Source organism: Siniperca chuatsi, linkage group LG2, assembly GCF_020085105.1.
Source record: "Siniperca chuatsi isolate FFG_IHB_CAS linkage group LG2, ASM2008510v1, whole genome shotgun sequence".
Taxonomy (NCBI): domain Eukaryota; kingdom Metazoa; phylum Chordata; class Actinopteri; order Centrarchiformes; family Sinipercidae; genus Siniperca; species Siniperca chuatsi.
In genome coordinates, this window is record NC_058043.1 from 2,800,001 (window position 1) to 2,826,921 (window position 26,921).

Here is a 26,921-nt window from a genome sequence, read left to right on the forward strand (position 1 = left end):
TGGATCAACTGGAGATTCTTAAAGGACTTATTGGGGCAGCCGGATAATAAGGAATTGCAGTAGTCCAGCCTAGAAGTAACAAATGCATGCACTAATTTTTCAGTATTATTTTGAGACAGGATGTGCCTGATTTTTTCAATGTTACGTAGGTCAAAAAAGGCAGTCCTTGAAGTTTGTTTCATGTGGGAGTTAAAGGATAAATCCTGATCAAAGATAACTCCGAGGTTCCTTACTGTGCTGCTGGAGGCCAGGACAATGCCATCTAGAGTAACTATATCTTTAGATAATGTGTCTCGGAGGTGTTTGGGGCCAACTACAATAACTTCAGTTTTGTCAGAGTTTAACATCAGAAAGTTGCAGGTCATCCAGGTCTTTATGTCCTTAAGGCATGTTGGAAGTTTAGTTAACTGGTTAGTTTCATGTGGCTTGATCGATAGATATAATTGGGTATCATCTGCATAGCAATGAAAGTTTAGGGAGTGCTTCCTAATAATATTGCCTAGAGGAAGCATATATATAAGGTGAATAGAATCGGTCCAAGCACAGAACCTTGTGGAACTCCGTGCCTAACTTTGGCGTGCACGGAGGACTCACCGTTAACATCTACAAACTGAGATCGATCCGATAGATAGGTTTTAAACCAGCTTAATGGGGTTCCTTTAATGCCAATTACATGTTCCAGTCTCTGTAATAGGATGTGATGGTCAATGGTGTCGAACTAAGATCTAACAAGACAAGTACAGAGACAAGTCCATTGTCCATTGGTTCATGATTCATGCGTGGTTATACCTCCTGCTTCTCAAGCTTCATGTGATCAGAATTAAAAATACTTTATTGATTCCCGAGGGGAAACTCTTTCGTTACAGCTGCTCACTATCACGTCACTGCACACAGGAATAGAGGTATTAAGCAAATCAAAATATAATACACTATAATACAGGTAAGATAAATTAAGTACAAAGTGGATATAAGTATAAAAGCTAAAATAAGTGTAAGTACAAAAGTGGATTTAGAGGTTGATAGGTTGATAAGTATGCACGGTATAATAATACAATGTAATAATATAAGTAATACTTATAAGTAATGTAATGTCGATGTGACTGAAAATGCTAACATGCTACTGACACCATACGACAATTCAGCTCTGCAGCCAGTAGCTGTACTTCCGTCTGTGTGGAGGAGCTGCGGTGCCATCTATGTTGCTTCAAATTCCAGCTAGTCCTTCTGTATGACTCCAGCGCATATGCTGTTTTAGCTGCAATCATATCATATAAACAGTATGCACTTTGTTGCATTCTCATCTACATGAAGCATGAATCAGCCTTTTAAAAAAAAATTGTTATGCTGTTTGTTTAAATAATAACAAATAGGGGGTCTACTGAGATTTATTTCAGAACATTTACTGGTGTGGAGTAAAAAGACAAGACAGCCATGTTAACTACCCCTCTCCCAGATTTTTTTATTTCTGTTTTCAATATGGTTAAAAACATGACTCACAAAAACATTTCTGGTTAGTAAGACCTAAGATTTTTTGTTGTTCTCCAGGTGTAACAATGAGAACGAATGGTACCAGATCCACGAGAACATCATCCGCAAGTCCAGCACCAAATACACAGCTCCCAGCACCAACTACGGTAGGACAGACAGTGTGTGTGCGTGTGCGTGTGTGTGATTTTATCAGCCTGTCACGCTGCCTTGTGTGCAGATCTGTGTGTTTTCTGCCCGGCAACATAACATTAATAAGTATTACACCCTACCTTTAAACGGCCCGCTTGCTTTAGGTGTGTCTGCATCGCGTGTCTCTCTCTTCCTTATTTAGCTTCTATAAAAGTCACCTTGTTACTTCTGTTAAAACACACGGCACAGAGGTTTGTTGATTTCAGCAACAGAAGTCCAGCAGCATTAGTGACTTGTGTTATTGCATTAGTAAGGAGGCACTCACACAGACACTAATAAACTTAGTAAGACACACAAACACAGAACTGGTAAAGTCAAACACAAAGCTCCAGGAGACTCGTCCAGTTTGGAGAGCAGCACGCGCTCTGACTGACACATGCATGTCATCACTTGACATCAGCTGGAAAATCATCTTAATGAGTGTCACTGCAGGGAGCGCTCAGCCTCCTGTGCCCTCTCGTTAAAGTCTGTGAACTCCTGTGGCCCCAAAAGTTTATCTTTTTGAATGTAGCTGTAGTTTAGGGTCATATTGAAGGAGGTTGGAGCACTTTGGTAAATTTGATTATTTTCACATTTGGATGTAAGTTTATTTTTGTTTTCAGGTGACAGGATTAAGGAAAATGTGTTTAACACAGTTAACTTCCCTCTGGAGAAACCAGATGGCTTACTTTATTCAGGATACACTTCAATGTTTTGTTCTGGTTATGGTAAATAAAGATGTGCTGTGCCTTTAGTTTAAGAGCTCAGGTCTAAGTTTCACAGCAGCAAAATCTCACTCGACCCTCTCTCTTTCTCTTATTTTGCTTGTCAACCTATTCATTGCTCTATCTGTCCTCCGCTTTTCTGCCTTTCTCCTCTTTCTTTCTCTGTTTGTCCCTCCATCCCTGCAGGTCTGATCATCTCTCTGCAGCTGCTGAGGGGCGACATGGAGCAGGTCCGCAGAGAGAACCCACTCATTTTCAGCAGGGGGGTGGCGATCACACGCAAACTGGGCTTCCCTGATGTCATCATGCCAGGTGAGTCACATGTTCAGCCACATGTACCGAGGAGGTGTCCACAATGTAATGCAAGAAAAAGCAGAGCAGTTAGAATCTGTGAATGTTTGCTTGCATCCATTTGTATATTGCTATATACTGTGTATGGACTGTGATATTCACCTCTCATTAAGTTTGAATAGGCCGTCTTCACAGCAGACTTGTCATAGTAGGAAAAGTGTTACTAATAACATTAATGACGTCTCCGTTCCATTCAAGTGTCCCAGTAAGCCATGACAGTGTGTCTGTGAGCCAGCATGAACAATACCAGGACCCTGACACTAATTCAGCTAAATTGAATGCAGCCATCATTCATTTTGTTGTTTACACCTGTGCTTTTACTTCTGTGACAGCAAAATGTCTTCCGTGAAAAAGTCCCATGCACCTCAAAACAAAGGTGTCCTGTCAGTAAATGTGTTATAATTTGGTGAACCCAGACGTTGAGTTACTAACCAATGTTTTTTAGAAACAATAGGAGCAAATGTATCTATATATAAATTATAGACTTGAAGACATTTTAGATCAGAACCCAAGAAGCCTTTTGAAACATGTCTGCATCACAAGTATTTACTGTTGCATTGATTTTATCTGTTCTGTTTGTTTGTTTTTATAAATGTTATATGAGTAAATGTTACTATCATTATTATTATTATTATAAACAAGCAAGATTTGCTTCATGTTATTAGTCACTTTGGTGTTCTTCTTGATTGTAACAAAAATCTTTTTGCTTTCAGCTGGGCTACTGTAGCTCACTGGTCCATTTTTGTTTATACTTTTTAAACAAACTTTATTGGTAAAAACAGAACAAGTACACAGAAATGTACAACAAGGACAAGACCATAGAGTACCAGCTAATTTACAAAAAACAAACAAAAATAAAGTAAAGCCAGGGGGTAGGCTACATCGGTTTTACCAAGAAGGCACATATTTAGATAAAAACACCAATAGACATACAGACACTATATGTTTTGACAGCTTTTCTGTTCACACTATAAGAAAAAATATAGATGTAATTTTTTTATTTCATTAACCAGAGCAGGAAAAAAAGTGTTTGCTGTTGGAGTGTTTAAATGTTTTTGGTTATTTCTGCAAGAAAATAAATTTGTTTTCCCATTTAGAACTGAGGTTCAATTTCCCGGTCAGATTAACGGCCACGTTTCCAATCGGCTGCAACCTGATTAAGACACTCACACAAACATTTCATCTAGCAGAAAGACGGACATGTCTGTATATGTGTGTGGACGCTGCAGTGTCTGGAGAATGAGGCCATATATCATACTGAAGTACTTGCTGGATGTACATGCAAAGCATCACTTATAATTGTTTATTAAATAAAATTTATCAAAAATGCTACAGACTGATGTTACTCAAGTGCAAGAGTAGAAGGATGTGAACAAAGTTTAAATTGGGCAGTCACATGAACAGATGTGGGGATTTCCACCATTGATCTCAACAATCTCAAACAAGCACCCTCTCCTTTTAATTGTAATATCACTGCATGCAGCCTCTTCTCCAAAATCGTCTTACAGGTATATATACTCTATACTATATATATACTCTAACAAGAAAAGACAGCAGCATAAATTTGACAGGTCATATTAAGTGTTTGACATGAGAGGGTTTCTTAAAGATATATTGATTTTATTATAGTGCTTTATAGTGCTCCTAATGTCCTCCCAGCCAGCTGTTGATGCTAACTGTTCTAACATACAGTGGTGTGAAAAAGTGTTTGCCCCCTTCCTGATTTCTTATTTTTTTGCATGTTTGTCACACTTAAATGTTTCAGATCATCAAACTAATTTAAATATTAGTCAAAGATAACACAAGTAAACACAAAATGCTGTTTTTAAATGAAGGTTGTTATTATTAAGGGCAAACAAAATCCAAACCTCTATGGCCCTGTGTGAAATAGTGATTGCCCCCTAAACCTAATAACTGGTTGCTCCACCCTTAGCAGCAACAACTGCAATCAAGCGTTTGCGATAACTTGCAACGAGTCATTTACAGCGCTGTGGAGGAATTTTAGCCCACTCATCTTTGCATAATTGTTGTAATTCAGCCACATTGGAGCATGAACTGCCTTTTTAAGGTCATGCCACAGCATCTCAATAGGATCAGGTCAGGACTTTGACTAGGCCTTTGACTGCTAAGGGTGGCCCAACCAGTTATTAGGTTTAGGGGGGAATCACTTTTTCACACAGGGCCATGTAGGTTTGGATTTTGTTTTCCCTTAATAACAACAACCTTCATTTAAAAACTGCATTTTGTGTTTACTTGTGTTATCTTTGACTAATATTTAAATTAGTTTGATGATCTGAAACATTTAAGTGTGACAAACATAAAAATAAGAAATTAGGAAAGGGGGCAAACACTTTTTCACACCACTGTATATCATTATTCATTTCTTTCTGCCAACACTTGGTTGTGTCTTACCACATTTAATTTGACTTTTTAGTAGGTAATTTTAATTCTGACCACAGTAACCACCAACAAGTTTCAGTTTTTCTTTCTCCCACTATGATTCATGAACACTTTTCTCTCTGTATTTTCAGTTTCACCTCTTTAACGACTTCTGTGCAGGGTCAGAGAACATAACAAGAAGCCACATTTTGGATGTAGCCTAAAGTATAAACACACATAACACAGAGTGATAAGGAGCATGTGCCACAGACAATGTTGTATCAGTGCACAAACAAACATTCAATAGTGCCACCTGCTAGTGTATCTGTATTTTGAAGTGGGTGAGAGCGTTATATGTGATGACTTTTAAAAAGGCCGTATGTGTTAAAAGGTTGGTTCACTCAAAACACACAAAGCATTTTCTTACCTACCCCTTGTGGTGTCCAGCAATACACATAGCTTTGCTTTTATCTGTTGAGGTTTTGAAACTCTGAACTTTTGCTGCAAGCACAATATAATTTATAATTTATTTTATCGTGCTCAAAGCACTGAAATAGTTTTGATTAGTTTTTTTTAGAAACAATGTCCTGGTTTCTCAATAGACCTCGCTGTCAACAGCTTTCATTTGATCTGATTTCTATTGTAAAAATTGTCCCAACAAAGACTTGACTATGCCATGTGACTAATGAAGATTCTGTATAATTAATAACTGTGAATACTTTTAATCTTAGAGAGAGAAATCCTCTTAGTAACCAAAGGAATTAACATTTACCCTCAAACTGGCCTCCAAAACAGACAGAGAAGGAAACAGCAAGGCTGCATTTTTATAACACCTAAACATACCATATTGTCAATCTCACACACATTAACCATGCATGTCACACACTCCCCTCCCTAGCCTCCCCTCGGGCAGTGATGGAGCGAGTATTTAACTCCCATCTTGACACATTAAGGGTGTCATCTCCTCTATAAGGACAAGCTGAAATGATAAATGAATCCACACACGTTAACACAGGTCATTAGTCTTGTGTATGTCAGAGGTATTCAGCTTTAAATGTGTGTGAGACACTATGTGTGCCTCCATCTGTATCTTTATACATAGAATATCCAGCTCTTTATCAGGTATGAGAAGTTATAAGTGACACAATGCAAGCTGTGGGGGAGGCATCTGGAAATGCTGGACATTTTTTGACCTTTTACAGTCCAAGATCACAGTTTAAGATTCTCAGCATGTGTTTGTCAGGCTTATATTTACATTTTAGCATCATAACATTTCTCAGGTGAAATGTGAAACAAACTGTAAGGTTTTGTCTGTATGTTTGTGTCTTAATGTGTCCATCCCGGTCACAGGTGACATCCGTAACGACCTGTACTTGACCCTGGAGCGAAGCGACTTTGAGAGAGGAGGGAAGAGCGTTCAGAAGAACATTGAAGTCACTGTCTATGTGCTCTACGCCGACGGAGAGATCCTCAAGGTAGGGAAGCAGTGCTGCCATACACCCCTGATGGCATAAAGCTTGAGTACACTTCGAGCTGCACTGTGTTGCTTTTTGTTCCTTTGTCTACAGTTATCTTTTCTTGTGTGTTCTTGAAATTGCTCAAAGCCACAAGAGGCAAAAGATGTCACAGCGAATGCAGGGGCTCATCGGTGAAAAGAAAGCAGTTGGTCTTGTCTGCTGCACATTTAGCTTTGCTGTTGTTTCCCATTGCTTTCTGCCAATGTTAAATCTGTAGCTTTGTTCCCATTTAGTAACAGTTGCCAGCCAAAATACCTTCTCAGGGCGTGAAAAATATCTCACAGACAGTATTCAGAGTTCTGACTGCAATCACTAATGAACCATTTCCATACATATACAGTACGTAATGTGGCTGTCACAGACACATACTGTATGATTCAAAAAAGTTCAAATGAAGTATTCAGCTGTTTGAATCAGGCTCTGCACTCCATTTCCCCGCCCTTACCGTGACGTTACGAGCAGCACGTCAGCACAGCCGCATGGAGGACAGTTGTTGTTCACTTCAACTGTCAGCACAGTCATGAGTACCCACAAGCTGACAGGCAGTTACTAATTGACATGAATAAATAACTGCATAAAACATTGAATTCAATTTAATGACTTTGATATAAACAATAATGATGCCATATGTATTTCCTTGTTCAGAAGCGCAATGCAACACACAAGAAAAGCCTTCTGCACCAAAAGATTTGTATGAATTTATAATGTGAAAATTCAACTCAACCAACCCACCCTTCCAAGGCATTTGTATTTCCCCACATGTAGACCATTTTTCTCATATTTAACTGAACTATTCCCAGCTGACCTCTCTTTTTGGCCGCGCAAAAAAGTATAGTGCAAAATGATAGTTATGTGCACCTGTCAGAGACCGTTACTGTGTGTGTGGAACATACATTCTCTCATGCAGTTAGGTTTTCTGTAGAGCTACATGTTAATGTCCCTCCCTCTGTCTGTCCCTCTGCCTCCCTCTGCAGGACTGCATCAGTCTGGGTTCAGGTGAGCCCAACGTGCCAGAGCACCGCTCCTTCGTGCTCTACCATAACAACAGCCCTCGATGGAGTGAAGTGATTAAACTGCCGATTCCTATCGACCGTTTCAGAGGGTCCCACCTACGCTTCGAGTTCAGACACTGCTCCAGTGAGTAACTTACTGTTACTAGTAGTAGTCGAGGTAATGGTGGAGTTTAATAATCATTTTTTAAAACATTAATTATGTCAGTGAAAAGCCGATTAACAGTGTGGGGTAGATTTCTTCTTTGCTGGACTTGAGTGAATTTTCTTCCAAAGTGAACTTTAAGCTTCATCGTAGCAGGGCGTACTGACCTGTGACATCTGTGCAAAGACAAGAGCATAAACAGTATGTTGTTGAAGTGGCTTTACATCATTTGTTAACTACATTGTCTCATTTATCTTCACAGTCGTGAAAGAGGTAAATGTCAGTCAGAAAAGCTGATAACACAGTTGAGATTATTATCATGTTTTCATTTCCAAACTCGCTTTCTTGTCCCAATTTCACGCCGCATTTACGTCAAGCAATTAAAGCAAAGCGAGGAGAAAATTTCACTCTAAACTGTATGTTTTTGTCTCTCGTCATCTCTCCCAATTCTTTCTCGTTTCCACTCACTCTACAGCAAAGGACAAAGGAGAGAAGAAGCTGTTTGGTTTTGCCTTCACTCCTCTGATGAGGGAGGATGGAACCACTCTTTCAGACGAGAGCCATGAACTCTACGTTTACAAGGTCACACATAACCGTCCTCCTCACAGACCTTTACCACAAAGTGACGTAACACCCCTTCGTCAGCAGAGTGTAGATGGTTTTTTACGGGTGTCAGTTACAGGAATGTCTTCCTGATGTTTATTTTGTGTTTCTATATAGATTCTGTGGTATTACTCTTATTTTTACATCTTTACCATATCCATTAATGCAACACTGGCCTTCTCTTTGACCAATAACGTCAGTTGGCCTTTCACTTACACAAGTTGCACCTCCATAATAAGGCCACTACAAATGACATACAAACTGTGTGCATTACGCAGCCTTTTGAGTTTGTCTTTCATTTGTAATTGGAGCATTTTTTACTAGAAATGATTCTGCAGTGGAACATTGAAGGTGAAGATAGATGGTAGTGAAATGAAAAATCATCCAGTTCTTTGTGCATGCTGTTAAACTGTCAAAGAAATGATTAATTGGCAACCACAGTGGGAAGAAAACTTGGTTTGGGGCCACGAACCCACCAAAAATGTGCTACTTTACCCTGTTACCAGTTGGTTTGTTTTTTTTGTTGTGTTAGATTTGTGAATTAGCAGATGTTAGCTGTTAGAGAGAGAGAGAGAGAGAGAGAGAGCGAGCTTGTTTTTAAATCTTTGATAGTGCAATAACCATACTTTGCCCCTGTCTTCCTCCTCCCTCCTGGTTCCTCTTGGCCTCAGTGTGATGAGAACACGACCTTCAGTAACCACGCCCTCTACCTGGGCCTGCCCTGCTGTAAAGAAGACTTCAACAGCTGTCCCAGCATCCCCTCCAGCCTCATCTTCCAGCGCAGCGCCAAGGAGACGTTCTGGATCTCCACACAGCTCTCCTCCACAAAGCTCACTCAGAACGGTACGCAGCTGGTCCAACATTATTACTTAAGGCCCTGTGTTTATTCAGGCATGGGACCCGCATGCAGTACAGTCATGGATAATGTAAATATATGCTTAAATATGCATCTTAGTGATACAGTGGAGTCGTAGTCTTTATCACACAGGGGACTGCTGTGGTGAGGCAGCGATACTTTCACCTTTCAAACCCTACTGATGAGGACAAGGAAACCCCACATATTTTCTGATTGTACAGTTAAGAAGCAAGTAAAGCTTTGTTATTAGCTCTGTTAAATGTTCTGATTGTGTCTCCATGTGTTTATTCATCCACCCTTCTTGTGTATGGATTCTGGACCCTGGTGGGCCTGACCAGATCTTTCCCGCCACATTTAGCTTGTGTCTTTTATGGTAGTTGACATTGCTGTTGTCTTCCAGTGGACCTCCTGGCCCTCCTTAAGTGGAAGGCCCACCCGGACCGGGTCATGGACATTCTCGGCCGGCTGCGACACGTCAGTGGAGAGGAGATAGTGAAGGTGAGGTTAAGTCAGACAAAAACCTGCAACAAAGTCTGTAACAAATATAGCCACATGGGGTGAGATGGATTTATACTAAGGACGTTTTCTTCACTTGAATACTTTCATGCCTCATCACTCTCTCTATCTAGATGGCTAGAAAAGGTACACTATAGTCACAGTGAATGGGCAGTCAGGTAACTGCAGCACGTCTCATACACTGGTCATGTGAACTATTTCTTCTTTGAAAGGCTTACTGTAGTTTACTTTTGTCATTTGTCTTGGTATTTTGGGCTGTGGCTCCACTCCCCTCCTCAGAAGCATCACAGGTGGTAGTGTGATGTGGGCCACCAGGTGATCATATACTGTACCTGTGTAGCCCGGCAGCTTTTTCACAGCAAAATCTGAAGTGTGAGACTGTTGGCAGGCCACTCCATTATGATTTAATTGACCTGTATTTGCTGATTTATGTTTACGATTCTCTCATGAAGCTCCATTTCTGTGAAGACTGAACTGAATTCACACCAAGGACAACTACGATAAGAGCAAAAGTACCTAAATATAACCTTAACAACAGAACAAATGTAACTGTAACTGGTGTGTGTGTGTGTGTGTGTGTGTGTGTGTGTGTGTGTGTGTGTGTGTGTGACAGTTTCTCCAAGACATTCTGGACACCTTATTCTCCATCTTGGATGACAACACTGACAAATATGGTCCACTGGTGTTCCAGTCATTGGTAAGTGTGTGTGCAAAAAGCATAAATAAAGAAGGAAAGCTGAATATTCACAGTTCTGTACTGTGCGAGTGAGCCTGAGTAAAAAAAGACAACAGAAAACCAACAAAAAATCGAGCTCTTCTTAAAGTCAGTCCAATAACAGACATGACACACTGTCAGTTTCAGTCAGTTTCATGTCATTTATCTGTGAAGCGTATTGCAAATAGAATCAGACAGACAGACATGCATTAGACTGACTGATTTGGTTTCTGAAATTGGTCTTGATTGCGGCTGCAGCAATGTTTGGGTTGCTGATTGGTTATTTACAACGTGCTGGAAACAACGCCTCTGATTGGACAGATTGCCTGTAAACAAAAAGTGCAGTCACTCTAAACGCAAAGTGACAATGTCAAGTTCAAGTTTATTTGTCTTTGCAACTAGTAAAAATACAGCATATATTAAAACAATATAGTCTCTGGGCAATACCACACATGGAAAATCATGATCAGGTTTATTATATGATGGATTGTGCAAATGTAATTGATTGATTGTAGTTTACCCACTCTACCAAAGAAACATAAAGTGACGAGTAGGTACAGAAATACAATCTGATCGAGGCCAATTTTATATACATATAAAGCTTAATGTGTCCGATTCATTGATGAATATTGTAACATCTCTCTCTCCCTCTCTTTCAGGTGTTTATTATAAACCTTCTCAGGGACAGTAAATATTACCACTTCAGGCCGGTGATGGACACATATATCCAGAAGCACTTTGCTGGCGCGTTGGCTTACAAGTGAGTGTTTTACTCTAACTGATACCCCGACTGTAACCTCACAGGCCGCTTCACTAGTCAATGCACTGACAAACTAGGCTCAAATACACTCTCTTTAAAAGGTATGCAGATATGTGTGTGTGTGTGTGTGTGTGTGTACAAACTGTAGTGTACACACTGCAGGATACCGGCCTTGTCAAAGTGGCATTTGCTGTCCCTCAGTTAGATTTTCCTCTTTCTCCCAACACCCCTGATGTCAAAGTTTTTATCCTTTTGAAGTGTTGCTCTTTATTCTCTCAAGTACATTTACATAAATAACCACGTTATTGAATGTATTCAGATTCAGAAATAAACTGTTAACAGGCTTTACATTTTCTCAACTTCCTCAATGTATAAGAGAAATGGAAATTTGTTGGTGTTTATGGTTTGTAATGTATTGTAATATATGAATTTATGATCACTTCAATGTGAGTCAAAGAAAAGCTATAAACGAGTGCTCATTACTTAAGTTTTACTGAATTCAGGCCTTTCTAAAAATACCAGTCAGTGCAGTGTGAACAGAGCTGGTGACAGCGTCACAGGTCTTGGCTGTTACTAATTATGTTTTTAAGTCATGGACAAGTTTACAAAAAGCAGGTCCAGAAGTTCTGCTCAGTCTCTTCTGTGAAAGGAAAACCATGCAGCGTGGCTCAGATGCTCAAATGTCACGTGTCGTAATTTCATGTTTTGTTGTGTTTCAGGGAGCTGATCCGCTGTCTGAAGTGGTACATGGACCGCTCTGCAGAGGTGGTCAGACAGGACCACATACAGGAAGCAATGAGGGTAAGAACCACTGACTGGAGCTGTGTGTCCACCACAAACTTCCTGAAGTTCTGCTGATATTTGCAACCAAAGTTATTGCTAATAACCTGTCTGAAGAGCTTAGCACGTTACAGTAAAACATGCTGTATGTTCTTGGTGTCCAGTCACTAGTGTCCCATAACTAGTGTCCACTTTTGTTTAGGAGAATGTTTAATATGTATGCCGTCATTGCACTTTACATACAACCACAGGCTGCCAGAAGACTACATATGAGATCACGATGAGATCAGTTAATCAAGTAAATGTCTGCGTGTTACATTAGAGCCATTTTTTATATTTGCATTTTATCCAATTCTGTTTTCTAAATATGTTCACAAAAATGTAGCTTAGTTTTTATGGTTCGTTCAGTAAAGAAAAAAGGAGACACTTGTTGCATCTATAACATTCGAACAGCAACCACCTGACCTGCGTTGTGTGTTTTCTTTATTCCCTTTATTTAACAAGAAACTGCAGAGATTTTAATTCTTATTCCAGTGGTTACTCTGCTGCTGATAATCTCTTCAATGATTTATCTGCACAATATTTTTATGTAGAAATCCTGAATCAACCTCAGGGCTTTATGAACTTTGTTACACCTTTGTAATTCTTCTCCCCCATCCTGGCTCGGTCTACAACAAAAAGCTCACTGCGTATATTCACCATTGCATCAGTATTGGAGGCAGAGCTTAGAATAGATGCACCATCTCATGCAGATGTACAGAATGTACCGCATTTAGCAGACAAACGCTGCTCAGGACATTAAAAAATTTATCAGACTCAAACATTCGTCTCAAATGGGTCACACTGTCATGTGAAAGTGGACGGTGTGAATTATTGAGGAGAGTTTTGACACATGCTGCAGCTGTGGGTTCAGATCTGAGTTTTTTAAATTCTTTTTTTACAAGCCTGTCTCTGTCCATGTCCGCTGAGTTTCAGTCTGTAGCTGTCTGTCTCCTTCAGCACAAACTATGCACTCATTCACCCTTTCAGGAAGTAAAGGACCAAGCCTTTTCTGCTCAGTTTTTATTTCCTGTTCCTTTTATCCTGTGAAACACTATACAAATATCAAATGTAAAGATTATCGGCACATTCAGGTAGTTTTCAGGTAACTTAACTATACTGATCAGCTTTTGATATATATCAAACGTCAAAGAAATGCAAAAATCAGTTTTATTTATTAACTCATAAGTATTTCTACTCATATTATACTGTATATCTAATATTGATGCGGCAGTAGAGTAACTTTTACTGACAGTCATGAGTAAGATAAAACAACATGATTAAATGAAGAGTCCCTTTCCAAATTTTAATATCTATACACTTTTTGATTGATCAAATTTGAACGGTTCAGTACACACTTTTCTATATTGGGTATATATTACATTTTTCAGAAACATTTCTGAACTTTTCCTGGAATGAAATGATGAAAATGAAAATAAAACAAGTGAACAAGATAAGAAATACTTAAGTTGGGGATGTTTATATGTAAATAAAATATTAATGTTGTATGTTATATTGTTTCTTCTCTATTTCTCCTGCGTCTCTCTCCTTGTTTCTTTCTCTCTCTGTCTCACACACACACACACACAAACGTCTGCCCTCAGGCCCTGGAGTATCTGTTTAAGTTTATCGTCCAGTCTCGGATCCTTTACTCTCGGGCCACTTGCGGTATGGAGGAGGAGCAGTTTCGCACCAGCATTCAGGAACTCTTTCAGTCCATCCGCTTCGTCCTCAGTCTGGACAGCCGCAACTCAGAGACCCTCATCTTCACACAGGTGAGGAAACACACACACAAACGACGCAGGTTCTACAGATTCTTTAAAATGTTTTGTTTTTACATTTTTAATTGTTCTGTTTTTTTAAAGAAGCATCAAATGTCAAAATGATGGATTTTTGATTTGCTTCCCCTGTTTAAGTGATCTCCTTTTTTACAGCTTAAATGTATCTGCAGCTTGTTGCATCTTTGTAGTTTAGATGAGACGTTTGCTTTTAGAACAGCTAATCCCATGATTTCATTATGTTTGCTTATAATTTAGATATATTTCTTCCTTAGCTTGTTTTCCATGTCCTTTTAGTTGCTTTAATCTGACTCTTATCTCCTTTATGTACCTCTTTCTACTTGTACCTCGGGCCTTTCCTTCTTCTTTCCCTCACCTTCTCTTTCAATCTCCCACAATTCTTTGCTCCATCCTCTGGGTCCCTATTATTCCTCCTGGGCCTCTTCCCGCCACACCCATATACACCACAGGGCTCTCAGCCTTGTCCTGGCCCAAATCAAGCCCCAGGCCCCGGCGTTGGGCCTACCACTTCCTTAGCACTAGCCCCTGCCCCGGGCCAAGCCCAGCCGCCTGCCCCAGGACAGGTTCCTGGCAGCGGGCAAGCCAACTGCACTCAGGCCTGGAGCTCCAACGCTCTGCGGCCGTCTCCACTGTCAGTAAGTAGACGTCTGGATGAAAACCGCAACAACCCGTTCCTTGTGTGAAGCCAAGAATCCTAATTCATCTGTTGAGCTGTCTGTGAGCCTAAACCTCACACACAGTCCTGTGATCCTGCACACCCACACCCTGACTGCTTTCACATACGCAAGCACCCTTTCCTGACATGACCTGCACTGACTGCTTAGTCACGCCTCCGTTGTTCTGCAAACCCAATGCAAATCAGAGTCCTCTAACTGTAAGCACACCTGAGTCATTTCCTCCCCCCAAAAACCATCTACATGGTGTCCAGTTAACTCTCAGCTTATAGACGCTCATCAAACCCTGAAGAGTGGCTGCTCATTCACATGTGAAGAATAAATTACATAAATAACTCATTCCTCTCTTTCTGTGAGGCAGAGAGCTACTGAGACCTGCTAAGTGTGACCATGAGACAAGAACCCTAACAGTCTAGTTGAAAACTAAAGCCCCTATCAACCCGTCATGGCCATAGATATTTACATTCTATTTATTTTTAGGTTAAGTCATGCAAATCAAGATTTCCCAATTCACTTACCTTAACGTAGACCTGAAGTGATTAAACGATCAGTCTAATCGATAGAAATATCTAAGTGTGCAAAAATGATGTCACAGTAAACTGAATAAGTTTTGGTTTTGAATGACATCACATTAGGCTTTAGGAAATAACAATGGGCATTTTTTCCTTTTTCCTGACATTTTATAGACAAAGTGATTAATCAATTTATCAAGAAAATAATCAGCAGATTGTTGTTTCAGTTCTACTACTAATCCGAGATGCAAGTATTGTAACCAGAAAGTCAGGCAAGCAAGAGACCCAGAGGGTTTCATCCACGAATCAGGCCAGACAGGCTGCAGAGGAGCCAGCCTTGGTAGATTAGTCCGGTAGCTGAAACGTGATATTTGCACTTGGAAATGATGCTGAGAAGGGGACATTTGTTCATGGAGTGCACTTTTTTTATAGATGTGTTTGTAGCATCAATTCTGTGGTGAAGATTAAAAAAAACTGTGCTGTTAGCTCAAGCTACTAAAATGCAAGAAAATGCACATTACCCTTGAAAGACACTTTCGGTGAATCTGGAGTTGAGTGTTCAGTCTTAACCATCATTCTTCTGTCAGAATCACACGCTGCACAACCCCGAGTCCAGCTGCTGTAAACAGAAAACTGAAACCATTTTGTCCAAGCACTTAAAATCCCCAGATCTTATCTGCTGCACCCTCCTTAATGTGCTGTGTCACTAAAACCAGCCAAAGACTGCTGGACAGCCTCCTCTCTGATCAGATCTGTTGCTGTGCTGTGAGTTTTTCATTGTGTCGAATCAGTTACAGATTAATATCTCGCACTTCTCCCTGCCAGTTTGTGGGCTTTTTCTTCGTAACTTTTCTCCTTTTTCCAAGATCTTTCCCTTTTAATCTTGCTGTGATTTCTTATCTACTAATGAAGTTTTTCCTTGTTCGCTCACCTGCATGTCTTTCAAATGTCTCAGCTGGTGAACAGCTGTATTGCAAAATGCAATACTTAACAGAACATAGCAGACTATACTTGATACTGGTGCTTGGCTCGAACATTATATGACAAAATAGAGCCTGATTAGTAAAATGCCCCATCATACTGTTACTTACAGTGTTTTGTTGCTCTGTGGTCTGGCCAAACCCACATGAAGCACACTCCTACTGAATGTGTGATGAAGGGCTTTACTGAATGAGTATTTTGGAATTCAGCTTTTCACTGCATCCACTGTAACTCACCTCTGCTCTCCTTTGTTGTATTACAGAATGAAGTCACGGTCACATTTCTCTCCACTACAAACACAGAAGCTACCATTATATTAACCTTGCAACCCACTCGCTCTCTTTCTCTTTAACTTTCTTTTTCCCCAACTTCCACGTCTGCCCTCGTCTCACCTCGCCACTCACCCTCTTCTCTCCCTCGTCTTCCTCAGGCCGCTCTGTTGAACTCGTTCCCGGCGATCTTTGATGAGCTGCTGCAGATGTTCACGGTGCAAGAAGTGGCAGAGTTTGTGCGCGGCACTCTGGGCAGCATGCCATCCACGGTGCACATAGGACAGTCCATGGATGTGGTCAAACTGCAGTCCATAGCCCGGACAGTGGACAGCAGGCTCTTCTCTTTCCCAGGTAAAGGTTTTAGTTCAACACATCTTATTGTTTTTCCTCTAATTTATACTTCTCAATGAAATGAAAGAGTAGTAAGTATGTCAGTGTTTGTATATATATCTGGAAGAACTCTGTAAATAGAAACGGCTTAATCTGAGGTAATGAAAACACAACAATTCTTATTATCAGGTGATTATACATTAATGAAAACATATTCTGCCAATAGAGCCCCCTAAATATTACACATTGAACCTTAAAATGTATTGACAGCTTATGTTTGGCAGATTATTTTTTTAAACCAGTGTAAAGTACTTATTGAATCTTTGCTTCCTCTAAACTGATTTAGGTATTAATTTGCTAAACACATCCTCTACCAATGTTTTCTTTAAATAAATAGTCAGCAAAATATAATCAGCTCTGCAGAACTTCAGCACAAATGCAGAAGACTGGTAACTCATTCAAACACAAATAATGCATGACTCTGTCATGGTAGTTTTGTTTCCTGTATATTTTGCTTTTCTGGGAGTTTTTTAGGTTAACCAGTTACAACCTTTTCTGCCACAGAGCCCATGTTCTGCCACTGGCATCTAAACCATATGCAAATAAATGTCTTTGCACGTGTGTGTCTGTGTGTGTCCTCAGAGTCTCGAAGGATCCTGCTTCCTGTGGTCCTGCATCACATCCATCTCCATCTGCGGCAGCAGAAGGAGCTGCTCATCTGCTCTGGAATACTCAGCTCTATATTCTCTATTATCAAGACCAGCTCACTGGTAACACACACACACACACACACACACGAATATACAGTATATACAAATAAAATACTGTATTTCACTGCTACGCATACGAACTGTGTGTCCATGTGCAGTTGGGAAGGTCTAACGTCGGGTGTTAAGCTGCAGTGGATTCACATACTTCCTTTATTAGTAAATGAAAAAAAGACCCTTCTAGAGTGCAATGTTCATTACATCCCATCATGTGAAAGCTTCTTGTTAGTCCTGATTTTGGCAATACTTGGTGAGATGGGTTCTTCCTCTGCAAAGCATGACTGTCAGGGCAACCAACCCGTTTTGGTGAAATCTCAATGTAAGGGTCACAGAAAAGAGCTTGGAATCCATAAATCAGTAGTCAGAAATCTGAAAAATCTGACCAAGATTATCCAGACCAGAGTGACGGATTTACAGACCAAATGTTGCACGTGCCTTTATATTTTTCTGTGATATTGAGAATGTTAATCATTATCATTGTGTCATAACTTAGACACTTGGTAGCATCAAATAGCAAATGTGTTTCTCCCCAATACACAACCGTGACACACTGCGATTTATAAAGGAATCATGTTTCACTGGAGTTCTCCTTTTCTTCACTCCCTCCTCCCATTTTTACTCTCCCCTCCTTCCACCGTCTCACCATTCCTGTCCATACCTTTCCCTTCACTCCCCTTTTTCTCTTCCTCCAGGACACGTCAGTGCAGGAGGAGGTGGAGATGATGGTAGAGTCCCTATTGGACGTCCTCCTGCAAACCCTGCTGTCAATCATGAGCAAGAGCCAATCGCAGGAGGCGGTAAGGGGTCAACGCTGTCCGCAGTGCACCGCGGAGATCACTGTTAGTAACTAACAATACGACTACTTCAACTCCACCTCCCACTACCTTCGTCCATCCTGTATGTCTCTACCTCTCTATCCGTCCTAGGGCTGGGCAATATTTTAATATTATTGTTTGTCCCTTTATATTATCATAATGTTACAAAATCCTCGTTCACAGTTCTCACATCTAAATGACAATAACAAGTTAAATTTGATCAAAATCTGTCACAATGTGAGATTTGAAATAACCGGAACATTGTTAATAAATTATTTAGTTCCAGGAAAACACTAGAAAACCATGTGACTCATTGGGATCAACAGGGTGGGGTTTAAAATACTTCGGTTAATATAGTTAACATGTCAAGGTAGTGATGTAATAATTATCATAATATTCACTTTGTCCATATTGCCTGCCCCTAATTCATCCATTCATCCATCCTGTCACTCACCCATCTGTCCTCCAGCACATCTCCTCACGTCTTTTGTCAGCTCTCTCATTAAACACCGCTCTGTCTTCATCCTCTTCCTTCTCCTCATCCTCCTCTCTTTTTGCATGCTTGCACAGCTTAATAATTCATATTGAAGTTCTAGTTTTGCTCCTCCTTGCCTCCGATCTCCGATCTGTCATATTTATTTCTGGAGAAGAACAATATGTATCTTAGTTAAATTGTAGAGGTGTCATGTAAATGTATACTACACTACTTGTATGATTTCTGAGTCAGGTATAGTTCTTTCTCTCGCTGTAGGCAGTGGTTTCATATCCACATTTCATACATTTTCGGGATTCATTTACATTTCACTGCTTTCATCTTTGGCTCAATCTCAATCTAGCCCTTACTTGCCCGACCCACTACACCTCCATTTACATGTTCGCATGGAGGGTTTTGCCTTATTATGGGCTTTATTAACGGCCCTTTATTGTCCACTTCCACTCCAGGTAGTGTGAAGTGGAAGTGGAAAATAAAACCATTCAACAGTGAGTCTTTACGTTCACTACCACTAATTGAAAGCACGAGTGCCTAACAAAGCAAAGATCATACATTTTTCCATTTTTAGTGATGCACATAAACCGACAGCTACATCTTCCTTCCACTGACTTTTCATGGTGGAGTTAAAACCACAGAACGTGCAGTGAAATAAAACTTTGTCCTACATTTATTTCATTTGTCTTTTACTCAGCTATACATGCATCAATTAAAAAAGAATGTAATATTATGGCACATGTTGATTGTTTCGGAGATGTTATACATTTACAGTTAAACGGTGCATAATATTGGGCAGGCTAACTCAACAGCTGAACAAGCACGCTGTCAGTATTCATGTTGATGTTTTCTCCTCATGTTGGAGAGCAGCGAGTTTACATCTGTGTCTTCATACACTCCGGAGTGACACTCCGTACTGAAAGGCTTGTGGATAGGGATCGGTTTGGGAAAGAGCCTGTCTTATCCTGCTGTCATCATCTCTGATTGTTCACTTACTGCTAACTGCTTCCATGTGATTGGCTCACATGCCTATCCCCGGTTTCCTTATTGGCAGGGAGAGTATGTGTCCTGCCTCCTGTCCCTCCTCCGCCAGATGACAGATATCCACTTCCAACACCTGATGGAAAACTTTCAGAGCAAAGAGGAGCTCAAGGTACGGGAAACTGATGCCATGAGTGCAGCTTCCAGTGAAAACACATTACAATCATGTCACATGTGCAACATGACAGCCTGGCTGAGGTATGGTCAGCGCCTGCCTGGTGATGTAAAGAAAGGTGTAATGATGCACAAGTTATAGTAGTACGAAGACATACCGTAGGTGAAAGGAACGCAACTTATAGCAAAATTCCTTATGACAATTTTTTGGACATTGAGAGAAACTCAAACTCCTCCTTCCTCTTCTCCTCTCAATTTCTCTCTTCAGGAGTTCTTGTTGAAGATTTTGTGTGTGTTTAGAAATCTGATGAAGCTCAGTATTTTCCCCCGCGACTGGAACATCATGAGACTCCTTACCAGCAAGTAAGACACAAAAGAAAATAAAATAAAATGTCCCAGACAGCTTAGACACGCGTCACCGCCTCAGGCTGGATTGAATAACACATAGCTTTAACTAGCAACACCTGTCTGTGTGCGTTCCCTTTCTGCAGCATCATCCTGACCACAGCTCAGTACCTGTCTCCTGCTCTGCACAAGAACTTCACAGAAGCCGACTTTGACTTTAAGGTACGTGACTTTAACCGACACACATTCGTGGATGCACACACACACCACAAACCATGCCTGGGAGTTATCATGGTAACCGTGATGTGAACCAAAAGCCAGCCGTGTCTGAGGCTTCTCTGTTCACTGAGCCTTTCCTGTGTTTTCCTCTCTTGTGACAGAAATTGGCTGTTAATCTGCTATTGTTGCTTCAACATGAATCACTTTCACCATGAATGTATTGTTGAATATTTCTTTCACATCATTGCTCTATATTAACTTTCAATGACAAAAAGCTTAAAGCATATCCTCACTCTGAACCACATAACACTGAACTAATAGCAGCTGGTTTACTGAGACTGAAAACCGTTTGAAGTTCAGTCAGAGAAGGTCGCAGGCTGCTGCCAGTCACACAGCAACAGGAACTGTTGAATTCCTCAGTAAATGAAGCAGCTGAGTGAATAAGAGTGAAGAAAAATGTAATCTGAGGGGCCTCGAGGCCGCCAGGAGAGAGAAAACAGCGAATCATCATGAACCAGTGGAGATCTAATGTTCTGTTTCACGTTTACTTTCACACACTCAAAAGCTGATTAATGGAAGCTCAATGTGTAAAGAAAGAAAACACACTGTGACATAGTATTACGTATGGATGTGTTGTAATGTCTGTGTGTGTGTGTGTGTGTGTGTGTGTGTGTGTGTGTGTGTGTGTGTGTGTGTGTGTGTGTGTGTGCAGGTGTGGAACTCCTACTTCAGCCTGGCGGTGCTGTACATCAACCAGCCCAGTTTACAGTTGGAAAACCTGAGTCCTGCTAAGAGGAAGAAGGTCTTAGACAAGTAAGAACACACACACACACACACACACACACACACACACACACACACACACACACACACACACACACACACACACATTACACCAACAAACATACAGGAAGAGCAGAAACCACTCAGTATCTGATACAGTCATTATTTCTCTCACAGTCCTACTAGCACAGACCATTACACACACACACACACACACACACACACACACACACACACACACACACATTGCACCAACAAACATACAGGAAGAGCAGAAACCACTCAGTATCTGATACAGTCATTATTTCTCTCACAGTCCTACTAGCACAGACCATTACACACACACACACACACACACACACACACACACACACACACACACACACACACACACACATTACACCAACAAACATACAGGAAGAGCAGAAACCACTCAGTATCTGATACAGTCATTATTTCTCTCACAGTCCTACTAGCACAGACCATTACACACACACACACACACACACACACACACACACACATTGCACCAACAAACATACAGGAAGAGCAGAAACCACTCAGTATCTGATACAGTCATTATTTCTCTCACAGTCCTACTAGCACAGACCATTACACACACACACACACACACACACACACACACACACACACACACAAAAGCACAAACACAGTAATGCTTTTTTGTGCAGATGTATGTGGCAACACACTCATACGGAGTTGGCTGCCAGCATCATTACCATAACTGTCGTCCTCAGACTTGTGTGTCATCTGCAGCTAAAATGCTGAGAGTCAGAAGTTGAAAGAACCCATTTTCCTCTTTGAAGTGAAGCAGCGCTACAAACTCGGCAACCTACTTTATCAATCCTGCAGGAACACTTCTTTACTCCAGGAAAGCTCATTTCCCTCTCTAATAGGCCTTTCCCACCATACAGTCCCAGGAACGAGGGAGCCTCAGACACGAAACTCAATAAACTTCCTCAGGCACTAAGAGTTCATCCAGCTTCTGCTGAGTTTCCATATCTCAAGAATTGAAATTAGGCAAATACAGCCTGGATTGAGACGTATGCAATGAAGCAGCAAACTCTCGTGAGACTGTGATGTTTGCATGGAAGTAATAAAGAAATCATGCAGAAGTGGGAAGAAACATTAAAAACACAAGACAAGACACTGTGTGTCTCCAGAGTAGTGACAATCTGTTTGTATTTTTGGTTGTTTTTCTGCTTCAGTATCTAATCAAATTGAAACAAATAGGAAACGAAATTTACTTTTAGTTTCGTGTTTCTTTCTCTCTCACAGAGTGCACTACATTTACTGTCCGCCATTTTAATTTGAGTGTCCGGATTCTGATTGTGTAAATGAAACGAAAAAAGTAGAGAAAGAAAGAAAACATGTTTCACTGGAGTTCCCTGTTTACTTCTCTGTCGCTGTCGCTGATGACGCAAAATGATAAGTAAGTGTCCTAAACCTCAGTTTGCTGCTCACTGCTGAGTAAACTATGTGAATGAGTGAACAACAGAGTAATTTTGGACACAGCTCTTGTTTTAGACTACCCAGGAAGTGAACTACACAACAGTCATTTAAACATCAGTAATATTTACACAAACTCCCAGATTAGATTTTCTATATCATAAAAGGAAATAGTAGTTATACCTGTATTAACGCCTTCCATCCAAAGGCTCCATAGTCACCTGTGAAAGACTGCACTGTGATACAAAGAGCATCAGTATTATGACTTCATGTCCGTCTGCAGGTACGGTGACATGAGAGTGATGATGACCTACGAACTGTTCAGTATGTGGCAGAACCTTGGTAAGATTTTCTCTACACCTTTCCAAATATCTACTGCTCCACACTCCAGTCCAGTAGGTGGCAGTAATGCACCTATAACCACAAATAAAACCCAAAGAAGAAAAAGAACACCTTTCCAAAGAGTTTAGTTTAGTTAACATTACTTTACTTAACTTTAGCAACACGCTAATTCAGTAGCTGTAGACATTTTCCACTCCAAAGTCTGCAAAATAAATTAATTTAGATTTTTGTTCTATTCTAAAATCTGAAATCTAAGGTGAATTCATTCCCCACCTTAATCCCCATAACATCTATTCATCTCCTGCTATTGTTAACTAGCACGCAGACTAACTGAGTTAATGGCTGATTGATGCTGGTTGTAGGTGAGAATAAGATCCACTTCATCCCCGGTATGATCGGCCCGTTCCTGGGAGTGACGCTGGTTCCTCAGGTGGAGGTACGAAACATCATGATCCCCATCTTCCACGACATGATGGACTGGGAGCAGCGCAAGAACGGAAACTTCAAACAGGTACAGACACATCTTTCACAGGATCAACGGTAGACAACAGTAAACCGCTCCGGTCACTTATGTAAGACCACAGAGAAAGCCAGTCTAATTGAATTATTTGTTTATTTTGCATATGTGTGTGTGTGTTTGTGTGTGTGTGTGTGCGCAGGTGGAGGCTGAGCTGATTGACAAGCTGGACAGTTTGGTTTCTGAGGGGAAAGGTGATGAGAACTACAGAGAACTCTTCGGTTTGCTGTAAGGAACGTATTCCTTCACAATTTCTATCTTTCTCCCTCTGTCTGCCTCTAACTCCCATCTCTCTGTTTTTAAACCAGTGTGAATCCTTCCGTCCTGTCTCTCTCTCTCTGCCTTTAACAGAAATAACTCTCCGTTTTTCTGCTCTAACACTGCTGTTGTGTGTTTGCTTTGCTCTGTGCTGCGGGACTAGAACCCAGCTGTTTGGGCCCTACCCCAGGTACGACATCACTTACACATAGGGAGACATATGGCGCTGATGTTTGCCTTCTAACAATCATATAATGGCTCGCAGTCAGTGTTATTCTCTGCCAACATGATGGTGGTAAACATGTCTTAAAGAGCTGGAAAATGTCAGGTTTATTGTGTCAGCCTTGAGAGTCTCTGAATAATATGTTTCTTGTATGATCATCAAAAAAATGAATCAATCAACCTGCCTAAGAGAATTGCAGTCTGAAACCAAACTCGCTATAACTTCATGCATTATAGCAATTCTGTCTCAGAGAAATATCTGCAGAACATACTGTTAGAAGGCATTGTTAATGAGTTCTTAAAAATATCATGTCTTTCAGTGCTTGGTTATAAACAGACCCTCATTCCTCTTGTTAAAATACATTATGCATATTTTAGTTAACAGGATGTTTTTAAGACCCTTTGAGCTAACCAACCCATGTTTACTCTGATTTCTGTCTAACTAACTTTATTTGAAAATGGAAACCTGAGCAAATGTTAGTCTGGTTATGGCAAAGGTTGCAGGGTTGTGGCATTTGCTCAGTAAAAGAGCAAGATGGTACCTTTGGTTTGTCACCAGTTATATATAATACAGTACATCGCCTAATTGTTGTCTGTTTTCCTAAAAGTCTGTTAGAGAAGATCGAGCAGGAGACGTGGAGAGAGACGGGGATCTCCTTTGTTACCTCGGTCACGCGGCTGATGGAACGACTGCTGGACTACCGGTAACGCACAGGACAGTCTGCCTTACACACATGCAGCATACAGTGTGTTGTATGTGTGCTTTTGTATTTGTATTACATAACTAATTTTCTAGAAGTAGTTACTTAACATTTAGACACGCTATTTGTTGTTGACAACTTATATAAAGATAAAACAATTATAATTTTAACATTCAACAACTCCAGCTCCCATGAGGCTTTGACAGAGTGAAGAATCATGGGATCTGCTGCTGTTAATGAATACTAACACAATCATTGTGTTGTTTAAAATGCAGAGGCACCAGTTTAGTTCACAATATGGACAGAAAACCTTCGGAGCGGTTTCAGCGTTTCAGAGAAACTAATGAAAGAAACCTTCCGTGAGAAAGAGTTACGGAGGCCAATGCCACAGGGGCTCATTGTGAGAGGGAGGTGGACTTAAGCTTTCTACTGTAAAGTTGTTGGTTATTAAATTGGTCTATCTTGTCTTTAGGGACTGCATGAAGGGAGATGAGACAGAGAACAAAAAGATTGGCTGCACTGTTAACCTCCTGGTAAGATTCATGTTGATATCTTACTCGCCAACCTCCTGGTTTTCCCAGTACACCGTTAATTGCAAACCCTTTAGTATTTACACAGTGGACCACATAAACATTGCGTGAGTGTGTTTTGTATCTTCTCAGAATTTCTACAAGTCGGAGATCAACAAGGAGGAGATGTACATCCGCTACATCCACAAACTGTGTGACATGCATCTCCAGGCTGAGAACTACACTGGTACAGCACAAACAAGAAGACATGCTAGCACATACACACACACATACACACTGTGTGAAAGATGCATGACTGTTGTCCTGCTGTACTTGGCTCGTATGTCCACAGAGGCTGCGTTCACGCTGCTGTTATACTGGGAGCTGCTGCACTGGGACGAGCGGCCTCTGAAAGAGTTCCTGCATTATCCGGCTCAGACAGAGTGGCATCGCAAGGAGGGGCTCTGCCGCAAAGTCATCCACTACTTCAACAAGGGAAAGGTAAGAAGATGATGCCGCACACACAGCAATGTTACAGATGCACAGTAAGGGATAATATATGTCGAGTCCTGAAATATGAAATAACTGACATGGCAGAGGCAAAAAAGCTTTACAATACAAAACAAGTCCGTAAATTATTTTCTATTTCAGGACCACACACTGTGACGACAGGCAAGAAGCTGAGACTAAATCGTCATTCTGTCTTTTTACATGTTGTAACAACTGATGTATTAATTGACAATGTGTTTTAAAATACATGGAGCAGTAAGATTTGCGTGCAGGGTGGGAAAAGGCAAACACAACAATCAAAGAAAGCAAATTAAAATGACTTACCTCCCTAACTAAAATAAATAGGAGAAAATATGATTAACAAAAACAGCAGCTCGCTCCTCCAAACTCTACAAACGGAGGCACAGAGCCATCAGCGTGGCAAAGATCTCACAGGCTACAATACGAACACCAAGAACAGGAACAAGTGTGGCGTACTGGGGCCATCTTGGTTCATTAAGTGTTCTGCTGTGTGTCCCAGTAGCCAGTAGACCGATCACCTCCGCGGTCTGGTACAAACCTGTTATCTGCCAAATGAATATAATGCAATGTAGTGTTAAGTATTATATATATGTGTGTGTGTGTGTGTGTGTGTGTGTGTGTGTGTGTGTGTGTGTGTGTCCACCAGTGTTGGGAGTTTGGTATTCCTCTGTGCAGGGAGCTGGCCTTCCAGTATGAATCTCTGTATGACTACCAGAGTCTCAGCTGGATACGGGTGAGCTGCACGACACGTCCCAAACTTTCTGTTATATCAAACGCCGTTCTAACTATTTCTGTTACACTGTAAGACATCATTCATATCACTTCTATCAACTATCTCAGCTGAACATGTCTTAACCCTGAAAAACATTTCCTTATGTGAACATACATGATCTAAAAACAAGAAATATAACAGTAGAGTGTTTGTCTGTCCCTCATTGGTTTATGTAAAACTCCAATTTGTGTTGTTTCAATTTTGAGTTAAGTTGGGGAAGGCAGTGTAAATATGACTTCATCCTCCTCCTCATCGTGTGTGTGTGTGTGTGTGTAGAAAATGGAGGCAGCGTATTATGACAACATTATGGAGCAGCAGCGTCTGGAGCCGGAGTTCTTCAGGATTGGATTCTACGGCAGGAAGTTCCCCTTCTTCCTCAGAGTGAGATAAACCTTTATCGTTTAGATT

The 26,921-nt window shown here is 40.8% G+C and overlaps 1 protein-coding gene across 17 annotated transcripts in view; it reads left to right on the plus strand.

Moving 5' to 3' along the window:
- LOC122869858 (dedicator of cytokinesis protein 3-like) overlaps positions 1–26,921 on the plus strand; it is a 189,469-nt gene that overhangs the window by 149,103 nt on the left and 13,445 nt on the right. For 11 of the 17 annotated variants that reach the window (XM_044183299.1, XM_044183326.1, XM_044183316.1 and 8 more), the window contains 29 exons: positions 1,546–1,634; positions 2,568–2,693; positions 6,462–6,586; positions 7,603–7,765; positions 8,259–8,365; positions 9,058–9,229; positions 9,643–9,740; positions 10,372–10,455; positions 11,133–11,233; positions 11,953–12,034; positions 13,657–13,827; positions 14,301–14,486; positions 16,449–16,641; positions 17,263–17,390; positions 18,080–18,226; positions 19,744–19,842; positions 20,113–20,207; positions 20,336–20,411; positions 21,121–21,221; positions 22,945–23,003; positions 23,366–23,514; positions 23,663–23,748; positions 23,942–23,968; positions 24,609–24,704; positions 25,174–25,234; positions 25,364–25,457; positions 25,563–25,711; positions 26,388–26,474; positions 26,790–26,894. In XM_044183299.1, coding sequence (XP_044039234.1) covers positions 1,546–1,634; positions 2,568–2,693; positions 6,462–6,586; positions 7,603–7,765; positions 8,259–8,365; positions 9,058–9,229; positions 9,643–9,740; positions 10,372–10,455; positions 11,133–11,233; positions 11,953–12,034; positions 13,657–13,827; positions 14,301–14,486; positions 16,449–16,641; positions 17,263–17,390; positions 18,080–18,226; positions 19,744–19,842; positions 20,113–20,207; positions 20,336–20,411; positions 21,121–21,221; positions 22,945–23,003; positions 23,366–23,514; positions 23,663–23,748; positions 23,942–23,968; positions 24,609–24,704; positions 25,174–25,234; positions 25,364–25,457; positions 25,563–25,711; positions 26,388–26,474; positions 26,790–26,894 — 3,256 coding nt within the window. The remainder of the gene's footprint in view (positions 1–1,545; positions 1,635–2,567; positions 2,694–6,461; positions 6,587–7,602; positions 7,766–8,258; positions 8,366–9,057; positions 9,230–9,642; positions 9,741–10,371; positions 10,456–11,132; positions 11,234–11,952; positions 12,035–13,656; positions 13,828–14,300; positions 14,487–16,448; positions 16,642–17,262; positions 17,391–18,079; positions 18,227–19,743; positions 19,843–20,112; positions 20,208–20,335; positions 20,412–21,120; positions 21,222–22,944; positions 23,004–23,365; positions 23,515–23,662; positions 23,749–23,941; positions 23,969–24,608; positions 24,705–25,173; positions 25,235–25,363; positions 25,458–25,562; positions 25,712–26,387; positions 26,475–26,789; positions 26,895–26,921) is intronic. The other 6 variants (XM_044183284.1, XM_044183274.1, XM_044183343.1 and 3 more) reach the window with 4 other exon arrangements.